This window comes from Canis lupus, chromosome 13 (genome assembly GCF_048164855.1).
Source record: "Canis lupus baileyi chromosome 13, mCanLup2.hap1, whole genome shotgun sequence".
Taxonomy (NCBI): domain Eukaryota; kingdom Metazoa; phylum Chordata; class Mammalia; order Carnivora; family Canidae; genus Canis; species Canis lupus.
The window spans coordinates 19,632,940-19,649,144 of NC_132850.1; the positions used below are offsets into that span (position 1 = coordinate 19,632,940).

Sequence of the window (16,205 nt, forward strand, 5' to 3'; positions counted from 1 at the left end):
TCAAGCCTTCTCTAGTCAGGACCTCAACATTTCTAAAGCCAATGAGGCTTCAATTCTTTTGATTTTTTTGATCATCAAAAGAGACACTTGTAGTAACTTCCTGATTGTGGCTGCCCCTTCTCTCCACTCAGGCTTTAAATTTTGTTGGTCTGATTTGAAAACCCAGAGCCTGCTTTCTAGCCCGCAGCTACCTTCTCTCTCAGACTCAGCTCCTTGAACTACTTGCTCAAGTCCGTGCAGTGCTTCAGCTACGATCAAGTGTTTTTTTTTTTAAGATTTTATTTACTTATTCATGAGAGAGAGAGAGGCAGGGAGACAGGCAGAGGGAGAAGCTGGCTCCATGCAGGGAGCCTGGTGTGGGATTTGATCTCGGGACCCCAGGGTCCTGCCCTGAGCCAAATGCAGACGCTCAACTGTTGAGCCCCGAGGCATCCCACTCCCAGGATTTTAATTGTGGTCTAAAAATGATCTCAAATCTAGGTTTCCAGCCCAGATTCTTAATAAAATCTAGACTTACAGTGGACCAACAGTCCCTGTGTTCCCTTAGTACATAAAGCTGGACCCTCTCTGCACCTCGTGTCCCCTGACCCACCCCCGGTTCTCCAAATGACAATGCTCGCCCTGGACTCCAACCTACTCCTAACTGCCAACGGTAATCACGTTTCAGTACTTTTCTTCTTCAAGTGCCGAACCCCGACCTTCCCTCCCGTCCCTCAGCTGCTTCACAGCGCGCTGTAGAGGCTCCTAGTAATGGCTGCTTTTCTGGAACCCAAATATGAATCTCCACTTCTGGGCTTCTGTTAAAACCAGATTCCTTAGAAGACAAACAGGGCCCTTTGTGACCTGGCCCGGGCTTATTTATCTATACAGATCCGCTTTTTATTGTTATTTTTTAAAAAGATTTTATGTAGTTATTCCTGAGAGACCCAGAGAGCAGCAGAGGGAGCAGCAGGCCCCCCGCGGGAGCCCGTCACGCCCGACGGGGAAAGCAGAGCCTGACCGCTGGGCCGCATGAGCCACGCATGAGCCACGCATGAGCCACGCATGAGCCACGCATGAGCCACGGCGTCCCCAGATTCACGTTTTAAAACAAAAAATCGTGTCCTGCGGGCGCGCCCAGCCCAGCCCCGGGAGCCGCCTGAGGAGCCGTGGCCTGACTGACCAGCGCCCCTTTCCTCTCCCGCAGTCTTGAGCCCCGCGGAGCGCGCCCCCATCGGGAGGCTGAAGGTGGGCGTGCGCGCGGCCGCGGCCCTGCGGGCTGTGTGCGCCGAAATGCGGCCGCCGGGAGCCGAGGGAGCCGAGGGAGCCGAGGGAGCCGAGGGAGCCGTCCGGAAGCAGCAGCCCCGCCGCCAGGGTACTCTCCCGCAGCCCAGCGACCCCGCGACCCCGTGACCCCGCGAAGCAGGCCTGCTCTCAGGAGCCGCCCAAGAACGGTCACAAAAGGTGAATTTACAAAAACAAAACACCAACAAAAAAAACCACAGTTTATTTATCTTTTTAGTTCTTCCAAAATTGAAAATATCAAGTCCTACTGCTAAGGAGAAAAAAACAAACGAACAAATAAAATCCGAGACCCCTCCCCCCCTCCTCTCTTAAAGTCACAGAACACGGAAGGGACTGCAGCGGGACAGGTGGGGGCAGAGAACCAGGAGGGGAGGAGGGCGAGAGAAACTCCCCAAATACTTAAAAGCTGTTCAACAGAAACTGTGATAAATACAGGACAAGGCAAGACAAGTAAAAATAAGGAGCAGCAGTGACGAGGGGCTGTGCTGCAGCCCGGCATCCCTTCCTCTTCTCTTCTCTCTCCGGGGCATCCCAGGCCCAGGGCTGGCCTGCCCCTCCCAGAGCTACCCAGGCTTCCTGAGCTCCTGCTAGGGCCCCTAGAAGCGGCGGGAGGCACAACCATTTTTCCTCGGACACACCGGGAAACACACAGTGGTAGTTCTGCTTCTGCCCCTGAACCATGTGTGGGTCCGTGAGGAGGTGGACGCTGGGCAGGCAGGCCGCTGCGTCCCAGGTCTTCCAGGGCAGCAGAGGCACCTCTATCTGCGTGAGGCACAAAAAGCAGGAAAACTCGGGCGGAGGTACCAGCCCGATCTGCCTCACTAGCTCAGGTTGTACGCTTTGTCACGGCTACTAGCCGATCCCAGGAACCTTCTCTTGAGCACTGCAAAGATGGAGCGTAAAGAGAGGTGAGGAAGGTCATGGCAGGTAGGGTGGGATGGAGGGTCGAATCTGCTGGTCCAGAACCATGGTACAGGTGGTCAGGGGTCACCCGGTACCAGTGTCTTGGAAACACAGCTTTGAGACATCAAAGAATAAGATGTCCGAAGCCGTTGATGTCCCGGCAGAAGGTGGCAGGAAGAGAGAGGAATGAACGGTATTTATTAACAGCGGAAGCCTCTGCCCTTCTTCAAGAACACCTCCTCCCTCGCCATCTGGATGGGGCCACTGGCACGTGTCCTGGTGGGCCTGGAATTCCCCGAGTAGATTGGTCCACACAAATGGCCCCCTAAACCCATAGACTCAAATGGCAAAACTTCAAAAGGAAAAAAAAAAAAAAAAAAGGAAAAATACAGTTTCTATGTCATGTAAAATTTGTAGGGGTTGGCTGGATAAAGAATGGAGCTGTGGACCAAAGTTCACAAGTTACTTCCTCTTTTTCTTGGGGGGTGCAGAGCTGTGTCTGGAACCACGGTTAGAGCCACGGCCTGAACTGTGCACAGATGCCTTCCTCTTCCGGCTCATACTTCGACTCTGTTCTTCTTCTTCCTCGTAACGACTTTCTCGGTCCGCTAAGCAGGAGAACGAGGCATTGCTAGTTAGCGACAGGTTAGCTGTGATACTGGTATCACGTGATAGCAGAACTACGACAGGCAGCGCACCCTGGAGTCAAACTTAGGTTTTAATCTTTCAAATCTCCAACGCTTCTTAATTGTATGATCTTGGGCACATACTTAACCTGGCCAAGCCTCGGTTTACGTATTCATACGATGGAAAATTATTTCATGATTCAATGAGGTGATCCCAATGCTTAGGATCCAGTAGGTATTTCCCTTTCATCTTTGATCTGGCGTTTGGTTTCCGTCATTAAACTAATAGTACAAAAACAACCCTAACCCAGAAGAAGCCCAGACAGGACTTAGATTTGGAAACTCACAGCCTAATTCTAGAGCCTTCCCAGACTATGTGGCTATCAGCACAGCCCACATGAAGAAAGCATCAGCTAGTCACGCCACCTGGGAGGCTATGCATGCGTTCCAGAGCTCATCTGCTAAAGTCGGAGCTATAGCTCCACAGGAATTTTTATAGTGTTCATTTGTTATTCTAATTAGGCAAATAACATATCAAAATACTAAAATCTGTTAGAAATCTGTGCCTCAAAACTAACAACACACAATTTACCTTTTCGGGCTTCTTCCTCCAGTTCATCCCAATCCTTTCCACTCTCTTCTTCACTGCCCAAGGATTCCTTGGAATAGTCTAGAATAAAATTAAGTAGGTCATTAGATGGAAGTGCAATGCCAAAATTCTTCCCTTCTTTATGGGTTTCCAGAAATGACATTAGATTAAAAAGTCATGAAAAAAAAAAAAAGTCATGAAAAATTTTCCCTATAAAGACAAACCTGATTCTTCGGCTTCTGATGAATAATCTTCATCACTGTCCTCCTCCTCCTCTTCATAATCATCCTCTGAAGGATTAAAAGTCTCATCTTCAATTTCAGACTCTGAATCCCCTTCCTCAGCATCACTCCCCTGGTGAGTCAGAAAGCATACTATTTACTGGGTTCTTTTTTTGACATTCACTTGATTAACTTAATGAATGAATTCAACCCACTTAGCACACCAGCATTATTTCTATTTTACATGAAAAACATAAAACCCCAAAACCCCAACTGACCACAAAAGGACTAATAGATATTTATCTAGTAATTGCACTTCACTAGTAATTTTCAAATTCATATTTCTTAAAGATTCACTTCATCCTTCCTACCCACGAAAATTAACATTAGAAACACTCTTGGTAATAATGCATTATGCAGAAGTGGAAGAAACATTTCTTAGAAAACAAATTTTGCAAAATGCCCTAAAGTTACACCTGAAACTGGTATTATGCTGTACGCTAATTATACTTAAAAACAACAACAACAACAAAAAGGTAAAGTGCTCTGAAGTATTTTCCCCAAGTGTAAGACAGAACAATTCTGCGATTTCAAAACCGTGTGACTGGCCGCCAGGCCCCAATCAATTCCCTTCTACCCGCGAAACTAACCTGGAGACACAACATGGTAAGTGGCCTGCTCCCTCATGTGTTACTTCCCTGGCATTTCCTAGCTGCCCACATAGTAACGGGCACCACTGTGACCAGAAAAGAAACCCCACACTCACGCACCTCACCCTCAGGCTCTAGGAAAGACCAGCCACCTTGTTCGAAGAAGCCCTCGGGGTCGTCGACAATGGTCTTCATGATTTTAGTCCAGTTGAGGGACTGCACTCCTTCCGTGTACTTTAGGTCACAGGAACTGAGAGAGAGGATATTATTATGAAGTCAAAATCATCCTCTGTGCTTTCTGCGAACGTTACTGTGTCATCTTCTCATAAGCATGTCTGAAGAGGAGATAACCTTTCCCGAAATACAGGAGAGCAGACATACTTTGCATTATGCCACCAGGATAGCCCCCAACAGCTGGTAACCGGTCTCTGGGACAGCAGCCCCCGGGACAGAGCGGCATTCCAACTGAAGCAAGCTTTGGCCCTCAAACAAAGCTCGTCTCCTTGTTGTATCGTTTTCTTTCTTAAGCATCAATTTCCCTGTTCCTCCTTTAAGCCTTTCTCTTTTTCCCCTGCACTTTCCCCTCTCTGACTCCACTCTTATTTGCAAGTAGTTTCAACTTATAAGCACCTCTCTAATTCTTACTTTTCAGCTCTGGATCATTCACACCGCTGCAGTTCAGAATTAGGAACTGGCCCTAGCTTTCTCTCCCCAATCTCCTACTGATTTCTTATGTATTACTTATTTGACGCAAGGTCTATTTGAAAGGAGAGATAAGGTTTTTGTTTGTTTAGTACCTAAAGTGCCCTGTATTAAGATGTTCAAATGACTTTCTGTTATGTACTTCTGTTGAAAAGAGTTCAAATCAATTGAAGTGGGTGGGAAGGAAAAGACAACCAAAGACATGACAATAGTGAGGATCACAAGAAATATGTAACCACTGCTGGAAGTCCAGGACAAGCACTACATCATACACACTGTAACCTCTGCCTCTAGCCCTGGTGGAAAAACAAGAACTAGATACACCTTTTCATTTAAAAAACAAAAACACAAAAAACCAAGTTATGAAACAGCTTTTAAACACTGGATAAAGGGGATCCCTGGGTGGCGCAGCGGTTTGGCGCCTGCCTTTGGCCCAGGGCGCAATCCTGGAGACCCGGGATCGAATCCCACGTCGGGCTTCCGGTGCATGGAGCCTGCTTCTCTCTCTGCCTGTGTCTCTGCCCGCCCCCCTCCTCTCTGTGACTATCATGAATAAATAAAATCTTTAAAAAAAAAAACAAATAAAATAAACACTGGATAAAGGGGGCCCTGTGTAGCTCAGTCAGTTAAGCATCTGCCTTTGGTTCAGGTCATGATCCCGGGGTCCTGGGATCGAACCCCCCGCCATGGGGCTCCCTGTTCAGTGGGGAGTCTGCTTTTCTCTCCAACCCCGCTCGTACTTGCTCTCTCTCAAATAAATATCTTAAACCCACAAAACATTGGATAAAAAGCAGCACAGGATTATAGTCCCCTAAAGAAGGAAACAACCGGGGTTGTTTTATGACTCCTCAAGTTCTCTGCCTGGAGGTGGTTCCCAGGCTGCTATGAAGGGAAGGGAACCCAATCAGAACCTGAGAGAGAAGGATTTGAGGAGGCTGAAATAGCTAGAATTTGTGAAGCAGAGAGTACTAGAGGAGAGACAGTAATAGGAAATGTTCTGGAAATATGCAGAGGGATCCCCGCCAATTGTAGGCCGAGAACGTATCTGCACACGCATGAGAGGAAGCTCAGGAGAGGTGGGCAAAGCAGCATTGGAAAACAGTAGGCCAGACAATTCCCAGACCTCACACTAAGCTGGAAATAGTTCCTGTTCCTACCAGCCTCAGTAGAAAGACCTTGTAACACACAGGGAATCAAGAGTCCTCAAAAGAGTACTGCCTCAGCAGTGGGGTAAATCCTAGACAAGTTTGGAAAATCAAGTGGTATCCAAGTCCCTTAATTATATCTAGAATGAAATCTAGAAAAAAAACTAAAAAAAACCCTAGCATCCAAAAATGTGTAGTTACAATGTTTGGCAGTTGATCACAAATCACCAGACATGCAAAAAGGCAGAAGAAGGGTAGCCCAGGTGGCTCAGCGGTTTAGCGCTGCCTTCAGCCCAGGGCCTGATCCTGAAGACCCGGGATCGAATCCCACGTCAGGCTCCCTGCGTGGAGCCTGCTTCTCCCTCTGCCTGTGTCTCTGCCTCTCTCTACCTCTCTCTCATGAATAAATAAATAAAATCTTAAAAAAAAAAAAAAAAAAAAGGCAGAAGAAAAACCAATAGAAACAGACCCAGAAAATACAAAGATGGTGGATGCAAGTATCAGATAATGTTGTTGAAAGAACTATAATAAATATGCTCCATATGTTCAAGAAGGAAGAAACTGGAAGATGTTGAAAAGTGAAGAAATGAAATACATGGGGATCCCTGGGTGGCGCAGCGGTTTAGCGCCTGCCTTTGGCCCAGGGCGCGATCCTGGAGACCCTGGATCGAATCCCACGTCAGGCTCCCGGTGCATGGATCCTGCTTCTCTCTCTGCCTGTGTCTCTGACTCTCTCTCTCTCTCTCTCTCTCTGTGTGTGTGACTATCATAAATAAATAAAAAAAATAAAATAAAATAAAAAATAAAAAATAAAAATAAATTTGTAAAAAAAAAAAAAAAAAGAAATGAAATACATGTAATTAGTCTCAGGGAAAAAAAGGGGGGAGGGGGAACTAAGCAAAAATATTAGAAGAAAAATGGCCAAAACATTTCTCGATGTGATGAAAACCACATACCCAGCAGATCTGAGGAGCCCAATGCATGCTAAGCAGAATAATTATTAAAAACAAACATACCAAACAAAACACAGCAAAGCATCTAACAAATTGCTAAAAACCAATGATACAAATAGAAAATAAAATATCCTGAGGAGAAAAGACCTGTAAAGAGGTACAAAGAACAAGAGCAGATACCTGAGCAGAAACCCAGTAAGCTGGAAGACGGTGAAGCAGTATCTTATAAATATTAAAAAAGACCGTCAGCTTACAATTCTACATGCAGCAAAAAACATCTTTCTGAAATGAAAGGGAAATCTTTCAAGAAAAAAGCTGAGAGAATGTGTCACCAGAAAACCTGCCCCTCAAATACTAAAGAAGGAGATTTATGAGGCAAAGAAAAAGCAGATAAAAGGTCAGAACCACACAATGGAATGAAGAGCACCAGGAATGGTAAATACATGAGTAAATATCCAAGACACTTTCTGCAATTTTGTCAATTAAGAGATAACTGCCCAGGGGCATGTGGCTGGCTGGCTCAGAGGAGCGCATGCAACTCTTAATCTTGGGGTCATGAGTTTGAGCCCCATACTGGGTGTGGAGACTACTAAAAAAAAAAAAAAAATTCCGGGAATCCCTGGGTGGCTCAGCAGTTTAGCGCCGCCTTCAGCCCAGGGCCTGATCCTGGAGTCCGGGGATTGAGTCCCGCATCAGGCTCCCTGCATGGAGCCTGCTTTTACCCTCTGCCTGTGTCTCTGCCAATCTCTCTCTCTCTCTCTCTGTCTTTCATGAATTAAAAACAACCAACCAAAACCAACGCCCCCCAAAACACCTTCATATACAATCATAAAATTAATCCGAAAGGTGGCATAAACAGAAGAAAAAAGCAACAAAGAACAGGTAAGAAAACGAAGAGCAAGGTGATAGATTTGAACCCAACCATACTGATAGTTAACAATAAATAAATGTAAATGGTCTGTTTTCACCAATCCAATGAAAAGAATAGATTAAAACAAGTGAGACTCAAATAAATGTCTCCAAGGAAGCCATTCTAAACAAAGTTTGAAGGACAGAAAAAAGACATACAAACACTAACCAAAATAAAGCTAGAAGTCCACAGTAATGAAACACATCAAGTAGATTTTGAAACAAGGACTGCTATCAGGGATAAGGAAGGACATTTCATAATGATGAAAAAAAATGAATAAAGTTAAACCTCTAGGCAGACTGACCAAAAAAAAGATAAAACAAATGATCAATATTAGGAGTAAAGGGAACACCATTATATAAATTATACAAATACTAAAATGGTAAATTAAAAAGACCAGTTTGTTGAAAGACACAAGATGATTCTAGAATTTACAGAGAATAGCCAATGCAATATAACCAATTGTGAAAAGGAATGAAATTGGAGTTACACCACCTGATTTCAAGAATTACTATAAAGCTACAGTAATTTTGACAGCAGTACAAGGACACACAGGTGCCAATGCAACAGAACACCATCCAGAAATAGACCCTCTCCTACATGGTTGATTTCTTTTTTAAAAAAATATGCCAAGATTATTCAGTAACTAGGGGATAATCCTGTCACCAATGACACTAGAATAATCAGCTATATGTAGGCAAAGTATGAGCCTTGACCCTATGCTACAGTAAAAAATTAGCTCCAAATGGATCACAGACCTAAATATGAGACCTGAACCTGTAAAACTCTAGGAAAAAACAGAAAATGTTGATGATTTTGGGTTACTCAATTTAATAGATGAGATGTAAAAAGCACAAACTACAAAAGAAAGAGTAGATCTAACAAAGTTCATGAGAATTTTACACATTTAGTCTTTAAAAGACACTCAAGGAAATGAAGAGGCATAGAAACCACTGAAAAGGGCAGTCCGGGTGGCTCAGCGGTTTAGCACCGCCTTCAGCCCAGGGCGTGATCCTGGGGACCCAGGATTGAGTCCCACATCGGGCTCCCTGCATGGAGCCTATTTCTTCCTCTGCCTGGGTCTCTGCCTCTCTCTCTGATGAATAAATAAAATCTAAAAAAAAGAAAAGAAGAAGAAGAAGAAGAAGAAGAAGAAGAAGAAGAAGAAGAAGAAGAAGAAGAAGAAGAAGAAGAAAGAAGAAGAAGAAAGAAGAAGAAGAAGAAGAAGAAGAAGAAGAAGAAGAAGAAGAAGAGAAGAAGAAGAAGAAGAAGAAGAAAGAAGAAGAAAGAAGAAAGAAGAAGAAAGAAGAAGAAAGAAGAAGAAGAAGAAGAAGAAGAAGAAGAAGAAGAAGAAGAAGAAGAAGAAACAACAACCACTGAAAAAACATATACAAGGGGAGCCTCTTGATTTCAGACGAGATCGAGTGCATTCAGGGTGGTATGGCCATAGATGCACCTCTTGATTTCAGCTCAAGTCATGATCTTGAGCCCTGCACTGGGTTCTGTGCTCAGCAGAGTCTGCTTAAGGATTCTCTTTCAGGGCACCTGGGTGGCTCACTCATCTGCCTTTGGCTCAGGTCATGATCCTGGCGTCCTGGGATCGAGTCCCACATCAAGCTCCTTGCTCATCGGGGAGCCTGCTTCTCCCTCCACCTGCTGCAACGCTCCCTGCCTGTGTGTGTGCGAGCGCGGATGATTAAAAAAAAAAAAAAATCCTGTCTCTCTCACTCCTAGGCTCAAGCTCTCTCTAAAAGAAATAATCTTTTTTTTTTTTTAAAGAAGAAAACATACAAGACCTATATTTAAGGATTTACATCTAGTCTAAAGACTTTTTAAAATTTAATTTCTTTTAAAAGATTTTATTTATGCATGAGAGACATAGAGAGGCAGAGACACAGGCAGAGGGAGAAGCAGGCTCCATGCAGGAGCCTGACATGGGACTCGATCCCGGGTCTCCAGGATCACGCCCTGGGCTGAAAGCGGCGCTAAACCGCTGAGCCACTAGGACTGCCTTAAATTTAATTTTTGGAAAGATTTTATTTATTTTAGAGATAGAGTGAGTACACGAGGGGGGAGAGGCAGAGAGAAGATCTCAAGTAGACTACAAGCTGAAACTGGAGCCCGACGCGAGGCTCAATCTCATGACCCTGACATCACGACCAGAGGTGAAATCAAGAGTCAAACACTTAACCACCCACGTGTCCCTAACCAGTCTAAAGAATTCTTACGACTCAGACAAGCAATCTCCTTTTTAACTTAACACGGGCAAAAAATTCAAAGTTACTCCCTCTCAAGACACGGGATGACACATAAGCATATGAAAAGATGTTCAACATCAACATCATGGGTCGTCACGGAAATACAAACTGAAGCCACGACGGGACCAGCACTGCACACCTACTCTAATGGTCAACAGAAGCAAGTGTTGATTCAGATGCACGGCAACAATTCTCACACATTGCAGGTTTTTCCAGGTTTTCTGGAAAGTGATTTGATAGTTTCTTGCAAAGATGAACACAGAGACTTAAAAACAAGTCATATGACCCAGGAGTGCCACACTTAGGTCATCTACCCAAGAAATGAAAACATAGGTTTACACTTTAAAGACCTGTGTGTAATGAAGCGTGGAGTTTCCATGCTCCAGCATGCTCCCCAGAACGAACAGCGGTGATGCACTCAGCAACTTGAACAAATTTCCAAAGCACTGAGTTAAGTGAAGGATGCAAGATACAAAAGATGACATACTGTAGGCTTCCATTTTGTGTGAAATTCTAGAAGCAAGCTGTACAGTGATAGAAACCAGGGATAAGCCTATAGGAAGGAGAATGACTATAAAGGAACTTTTAGGAGTGAAGACATATTATCCTGATTATGATGGTAGATTCCAGACTGTGTTACATTTGTTAGAACTCCTCAAATCAGAACTTAAATTGGCAAATTTTATTACATGTAAGTTTTCCTTCTTACTTACTTAAAAAAACTTGTTTTTTTAAAGTCATATATGCATTTACACATAATGTCTGTGACATTACATCACCTACCTACATGTTTCACAGGAAAATCCTCAGGGAAACCATAAATTTGTATCTTTCTTCTAATTTCTTTTTTTTTTCCTACTACTAATTTATTTCTACATTCTCTCAACCCACTTCATAAGAGGAGGTTTACACTTACAGAACTTCCCTGTCACAGGTAATTGGGGGGTTGGGGGTGGAGGGCAGAGCAAACTATACTCATGACTACCCAAGCTCACCCTTTACACCTAGGAAATAACATCTTCCGGATATGGAGTTCTGCTACTTCCACTGAAAAATCCTTTGAGCTGAAATGTGTATATATGGATGTCAAAGGCCAAAATAAAAAGAATTTCTATCTCATCTTTCAGTAAAAATAAGAGAACTAGTAAGAAATATGCCGAAATATGCCCCCCTTTTTATAACTAAACTATTATACGTGTTTAGATTTTTTATACCCCTCTCAAGTAGAATTGAAAAAAAGATCTTAAGACTGTGTGTGTGTGTAAATATCCATCAACTACTGTTGGAATTTCAGAAAAAAGTTAACTCTTAATCCAATAGATCCCAAATTTTTAAGTCCTGGGCTATAACTCAACCCAAAGGCAGTCTCACTCTTAAGCACACCAGCAGGTTTTAGATACAACACACCACACTTACATTCTGTAAACCAGGGCTCTTGGAGTAAGTGGGAGACTGCTGGCTGATTTACTTACTTCAACCATTCCTTGATGGGGTCTAGGGAGGCTACAGGAATGGCGTTGATCATCGTGACTTTCTTGCTGTAGTCCTTGTACACTATCACCATATCAAAGTTCTTCAGGTGAAACTGAACCCGCTCGAAGTGAATCAGCTCCACTTCATCCAAGGTCACCACAAAAGGTGGCTGTCAGGGAGAAACTGGATCACTACCACATAAATCCCCGAAAGCACTAGCATTTTCAAATTGTGCCAGAATCCAAAAATCACTCCTGTTTTTTGGGAAAGACTAAAAGCAATACAATGTACTGAGAAGCGCCAGTAAAAGGATTTGTGAGATCAAAATCTTTCCTCAGGAGAAAAAATTTAAGGAAACTATAAATTCTTCAAAAAATTATTTAAAGAGACCTTTGAAGAATCATCTATTCAATAAGGTATGCCTAAGAAAAGTAACTATCGAGGTACCTGGGGGGTTCAAATGAGTTAAGCAACCCTCCGACTTGATTTCGGCTCAGGTCAGGACCTCGGGGTTGTGAGATCGAGCCTGGCATCGGGCCTTTGCACTGGGTGTGGAGCCTGCTTAATTCTTGCTCTCCCTCTGACCCTTCCCCAAAAGTAACTATCAAAAATGAAAATCATCAGAAATGATGATAGTTTTCAAAACACCTATCCTTCTGCTTTCTTTTCTCTAACAATTTTCTTCCTAAAAGGAGATTAAAAAAATACTCACCCACTCTGTAGCGTTTACCAGCGCACTACTAGTGGGCTGAAGGAGGCAAGTACTCCTGTAAGGAGCTCCATTAAATCTGAAAAAGAGTAAGAGAAGAGATGCACATAAGGTCGGGACCAGTGCAAGAGAAACTTGCCGCCAACAACACACTTCTTTCCTTTTCCCTTCTAAACCCAGGTCCAGCATACTCACTGGAGCCTCATTTACAGGGAATCCCCCCCAGCCCTAAAAATGTTCAAGGGGAACGGATGTCTCAGAGGTCTTCAAAGAAAGAAAGAAGGGCATAATCTGTTATGTTGTGTTATTACAAAGGAAGAATAACTAACTTTTCTTTTTAAAGATTTTTATTTATTTATTCATGAGAGACACAGAGAGAGAGAGCGAGAGAGGCAGACACACAGGCAGAGGAAGAAGCAGGCTCCATGCACAGAGCCCGACATGGGACTCGATCCTGGGACTCCAGGATCACACCCTGGGCTGAAGGCAGGCGCTTAACCGCTGAGCCACCCAGGGATCCCAACTAACTTTTCTAATAGGGAGACAACACATTAGGCCAAAAAGAGATCTGTTACCCCAAGTCCCTAAAAGGCACTTCAAATTCCAGTTCCTCTTTAGTTAGAGCCTCTACTTTCTCAATGAAATTTTTAAAGGCTGTTTTCAGTTTGTGCCTCATTTCTCGTTCCATCTGTGGAAGAAAAAAATACTAATCAACCATAGCCATTATCTGTACATCCGAATTCTCACACTCATGCTGCCGACACAGATGCTTTCCTAGATACCGCACCATTGATCACACAGCCACACCGCAACAGACATGTAGCCCACGAGCCCCTGCCTGGACCATTCACATACACGCCTGTGGGGTGCTGCAGGAAGATTCAGGGGTTGCTCATAAAATACCATGACCGAACTCCGATCTGAACCACGAGCCACCTCAATACCCTGCAATAAAATATGAAACCTCACAGACCTGCTCTGCATAGAGGTCATCTCGGTCATGCATGTGCTGATGTTTGCCCAAGTCCGTGGTGATCTCCCCCACTTCTGTGTAGAACTGCACGTCCGTGTGCCGCTTCTTCCCAAACATGATGGCATTCTGGGGGTGCAGAGCAGAGAGGAGAGAAGTCAGAAACCCCACAGGGGCAGGTAATGACAATAAACACCATGGAAACAACATCTATGCTGGAAACTGCATCCGTTATGTAAAGATGGTGAAACCATCCCTGGTATCATCACAAATAACATGAGACTGTACGAACTTTAAAAGTACTATTTGTTAGGATGGACTTTAGAGATGATGCTGGCAATAAACTGCATCCAACGCCACATTTTTCTATTTCAGAAACAGGAATTTGGAGGAAACCTTAGGTTTCAGTGGTCATTAGATATCACACCAAAGGAAGATACACGCTTAGCACCTTCTAGATTTTAGACACTGTGGACTTCATAAACATTATCTTATTCGGTCCTCTTAATAATCTTCTGTGACAGGTACATCACGATTTTGTTTTGTTTTTTTATTTTTAAAATATTTTATTTATTCATGAGAGAGAGAGAGAGAGAGAGGCAGAGACACAGGCAGAGGAAGAAGCAGGCCCCATACAGCGAGCCTGACATGGGACTTGATTCCGAGTCTCCAGGATCAGGCCCTGTGCCAAAGGCGGCGCTAAACTGCTGAGCCACCCGGGCTGCCCTCATCAGGATTTTAAAGGAAAGAGGGTGACAGGAAGATCTTGCCCAAGATCCGATAGCTAGTAAGCAGACAGGGCTACCTTGAGGTGAAAGTGCAAGACAATGATCATTTCTCCATCACACGGCTGGAACAAAGCATGCTTGATGTTATTGTACAGGATATCCACTTTGTCTCCTCGAACAGATGTGAAGCGGAAGCCTGAGGACAAAGGATTGACACTGCTAAGCATCAAGCAGCGTCATGAGGGGAGGCCAGAAGACACTGCTTTTCTGGCTGGTTTGAACAGGGTTTAGAGAAAATGCCAAAATCTATACAGCTTTCCTTTCCTTGTGCACATAGAGCAATGTAATAAGCACATTCCTCCCAGCGTTTCTCTAACATACTGTATTATCTGATAGGTCATTCCTACAAATGTGCCCCAGAGACAAAGCCCAGACCCATGAAAGATCATCCGTACCATTGACATGGGCCTCCAGTGAACCCTGCATCCTCTTTTGGGCAATGTTTGGGCGAATGTATAGATCTTTCAGTTTGGGATTACTCCGGTTGAGATTGATGACCAGGGAGTCTTGTTTCACAATGCCCTAAGAAGAATGAGAATGAATGTGAGCCCTCATGCAGCTTTGTGGTATCTCCCAAACCCACACACACCCTGTTGGGTGTCCAGGCTCACCTCCTTCTCCTTCTCTTCTGCTTCCCGGGTCTTATAACGCTTCTGTACTTCTTTTATAATTCTGAAAGCATTCTGGAGGTTCAAGGCTGGTACTGTCTGTTCTCCAGGTGCCTTCATATTTGAAGCTCGGTATGTACTGTTAGAAAGGGGAAGCCACAATTTATGTTACATCATCAGGCCAAGTAACTTGCACTCTTTACTCTATTTTTAACTGACTTAGTAGCTTTCAGGAGAAAAAGGTACCAGTGAATGGCGACACTGTCTGCAAAGCTGAAAAACATCTCTCTTCTCTCTTAAAGAGAGAATCTTATAAATGCCTAATCTATTGGGTGGAAAATCACACTTAGTTTTCACATCTGGCATAGCCAATTATTCCATCCCATCCCATGAAGGGAAGGATTCCAATGAGGCACACATTTCCTTATTTATGATTCTATTGCAAAATACATGTTATCAGTTTAACATATTTTCATGAGGACTCCAAACTGGGTTCCATCCTTAGAACAGTACACGGCTAGCAGGATGATCCTAAACAGGTGCCACTGAGGGAGGACACAGCACATGGATATGTTTCTGAGAGTACCATTCCAACCAGCAGGGATTTGGGGATGGTTGTTTTCCTGGAACTCACATTTCCTTGACAAAAGTGGCTTCTGGGTTAGGAAAGATGTTGCCCTCATTCCTGCCCAGAGCACTGCCTGGGCAATAGAAGTTGATTCGCAAGTAAGTATAATCTCCTTCCACGGACATGCTTATATTCTGCTCAAAGAAAAGAAAAGCATTAACAAAATAAACAGGTTTCTCTCCAAATAAAAGATTGGTAGTTATGGAGACACTAAAGATGAGAGTTAAAAGCTGGCTGATAACCCTAACCTGTAACCCTTGATCTAGATCGAATTGTCTGTAGCTTATTTTTTTTTTATATGACCAGAAGAACCAGACTTCTCAGAGTACCTGGAGCCACAAGTCCAACAACATTTTAAAAAATGCACAATGCAAATGGTGTTTCTAGAATAGATCACTGAACTTTCTAACAAAGTGAAAACTGGAAAGGAAGGAGAGTGAGGGCAGGAGGTAAGGAGAGGGGGACCCTGTAAAGTGAGAGGGGCAGAGTTGGCGAGAGCCGGTGCAGTGGGAGCAAGAATCTGCAGAGAGCACAATTCCCGGCTCGAGCAGTAGTCCAGCCGGAACCCGACGCAGCATTCATACCTTGATTGTGGCAATGTGAAAGGGGGTCGCGATACCAAACACGGGCATTATCACAGTTTCGTATTTCTTGTCAATATAGATCTTCATTTCCCGAATATGCGGCTCCTTAGGCATCAAAGATGGGTTTTTATAGGACACGTTAGATTTGCGAGCTCTGGAGTGGGAATAGAAACATTTTTTTTGAGAAATTTCTACCAATGACAC

The 16,205-nt window shown here is 43.9% G+C and overlaps 2 protein-coding genes across 12 annotated transcripts in view; one reads left to right on the forward strand and one right to left on the reverse strand.

Annotated features, from left to right (window-relative positions):
* The window catches only part of LOC140602754 (X-linked retinitis pigmentosa GTPase regulator-interacting protein 1-like), a 61,993-nt gene that overhangs the window by 37,538 nt on the left and 8,250 nt on the right, over positions 1–16,205 (forward strand). For 9 of the 11 annotated variants that reach the window (XM_072772788.1, XM_072772787.1, XM_072772789.1 and 6 more), the window contains one exon: positions 1,187–2,574. In XM_072772788.1, coding sequence (XP_072628889.1) covers positions 1,187–1,392 — 206 coding nt within the window. In that variant the 3' untranslated portion in view covers positions 1,393–2,574. Of the gene's footprint in view, positions 1–1,186; positions 2,575–16,205 lie in introns of those variants that run through there. The other 2 variants (XR_012005643.1, XR_012005644.1) reach the window with 1 other exon arrangement.
* The window catches only part of SUPT16H (SPT16 homolog, facilitates chromatin remodeling subunit), a 42,259-nt gene continuing 27,521 nt past the window's right edge, over positions 1,468–16,205 (reverse strand). Inside the window, exons 14-26 of the mRNA XM_072772786.1 lie at positions 16,002–16,155; positions 15,424–15,551; positions 14,793–14,928; positions 14,577–14,703; positions 14,199–14,317; positions 13,397–13,522; positions 12,999–13,111; positions 12,427–12,502; positions 11,714–11,883; positions 4,394–4,523; positions 3,627–3,756; positions 3,406–3,483; positions 1,468–2,795 (exon numbers count right to left, since the gene is read on the reverse strand). Of these exons, the coding sequence (XP_072628887.1) occupies positions 2,650–2,795; positions 3,406–3,483; positions 3,627–3,756; positions 4,394–4,523; positions 11,714–11,883; positions 12,427–12,502; positions 12,999–13,111; positions 13,397–13,522; positions 14,199–14,317; positions 14,577–14,703; positions 14,793–14,928; positions 15,424–15,551; positions 16,002–16,155 (1,633 nt within the window). The 3' untranslated portion in view covers positions 1,468–2,649. The remainder of the gene's footprint in view (positions 2,796–3,405; positions 3,484–3,626; positions 3,757–4,393; positions 4,524–11,713; positions 11,884–12,426; positions 12,503–12,998; positions 13,112–13,396; positions 13,523–14,198; positions 14,318–14,576; positions 14,704–14,792; positions 14,929–15,423; positions 15,552–16,001; positions 16,156–16,205) is intronic.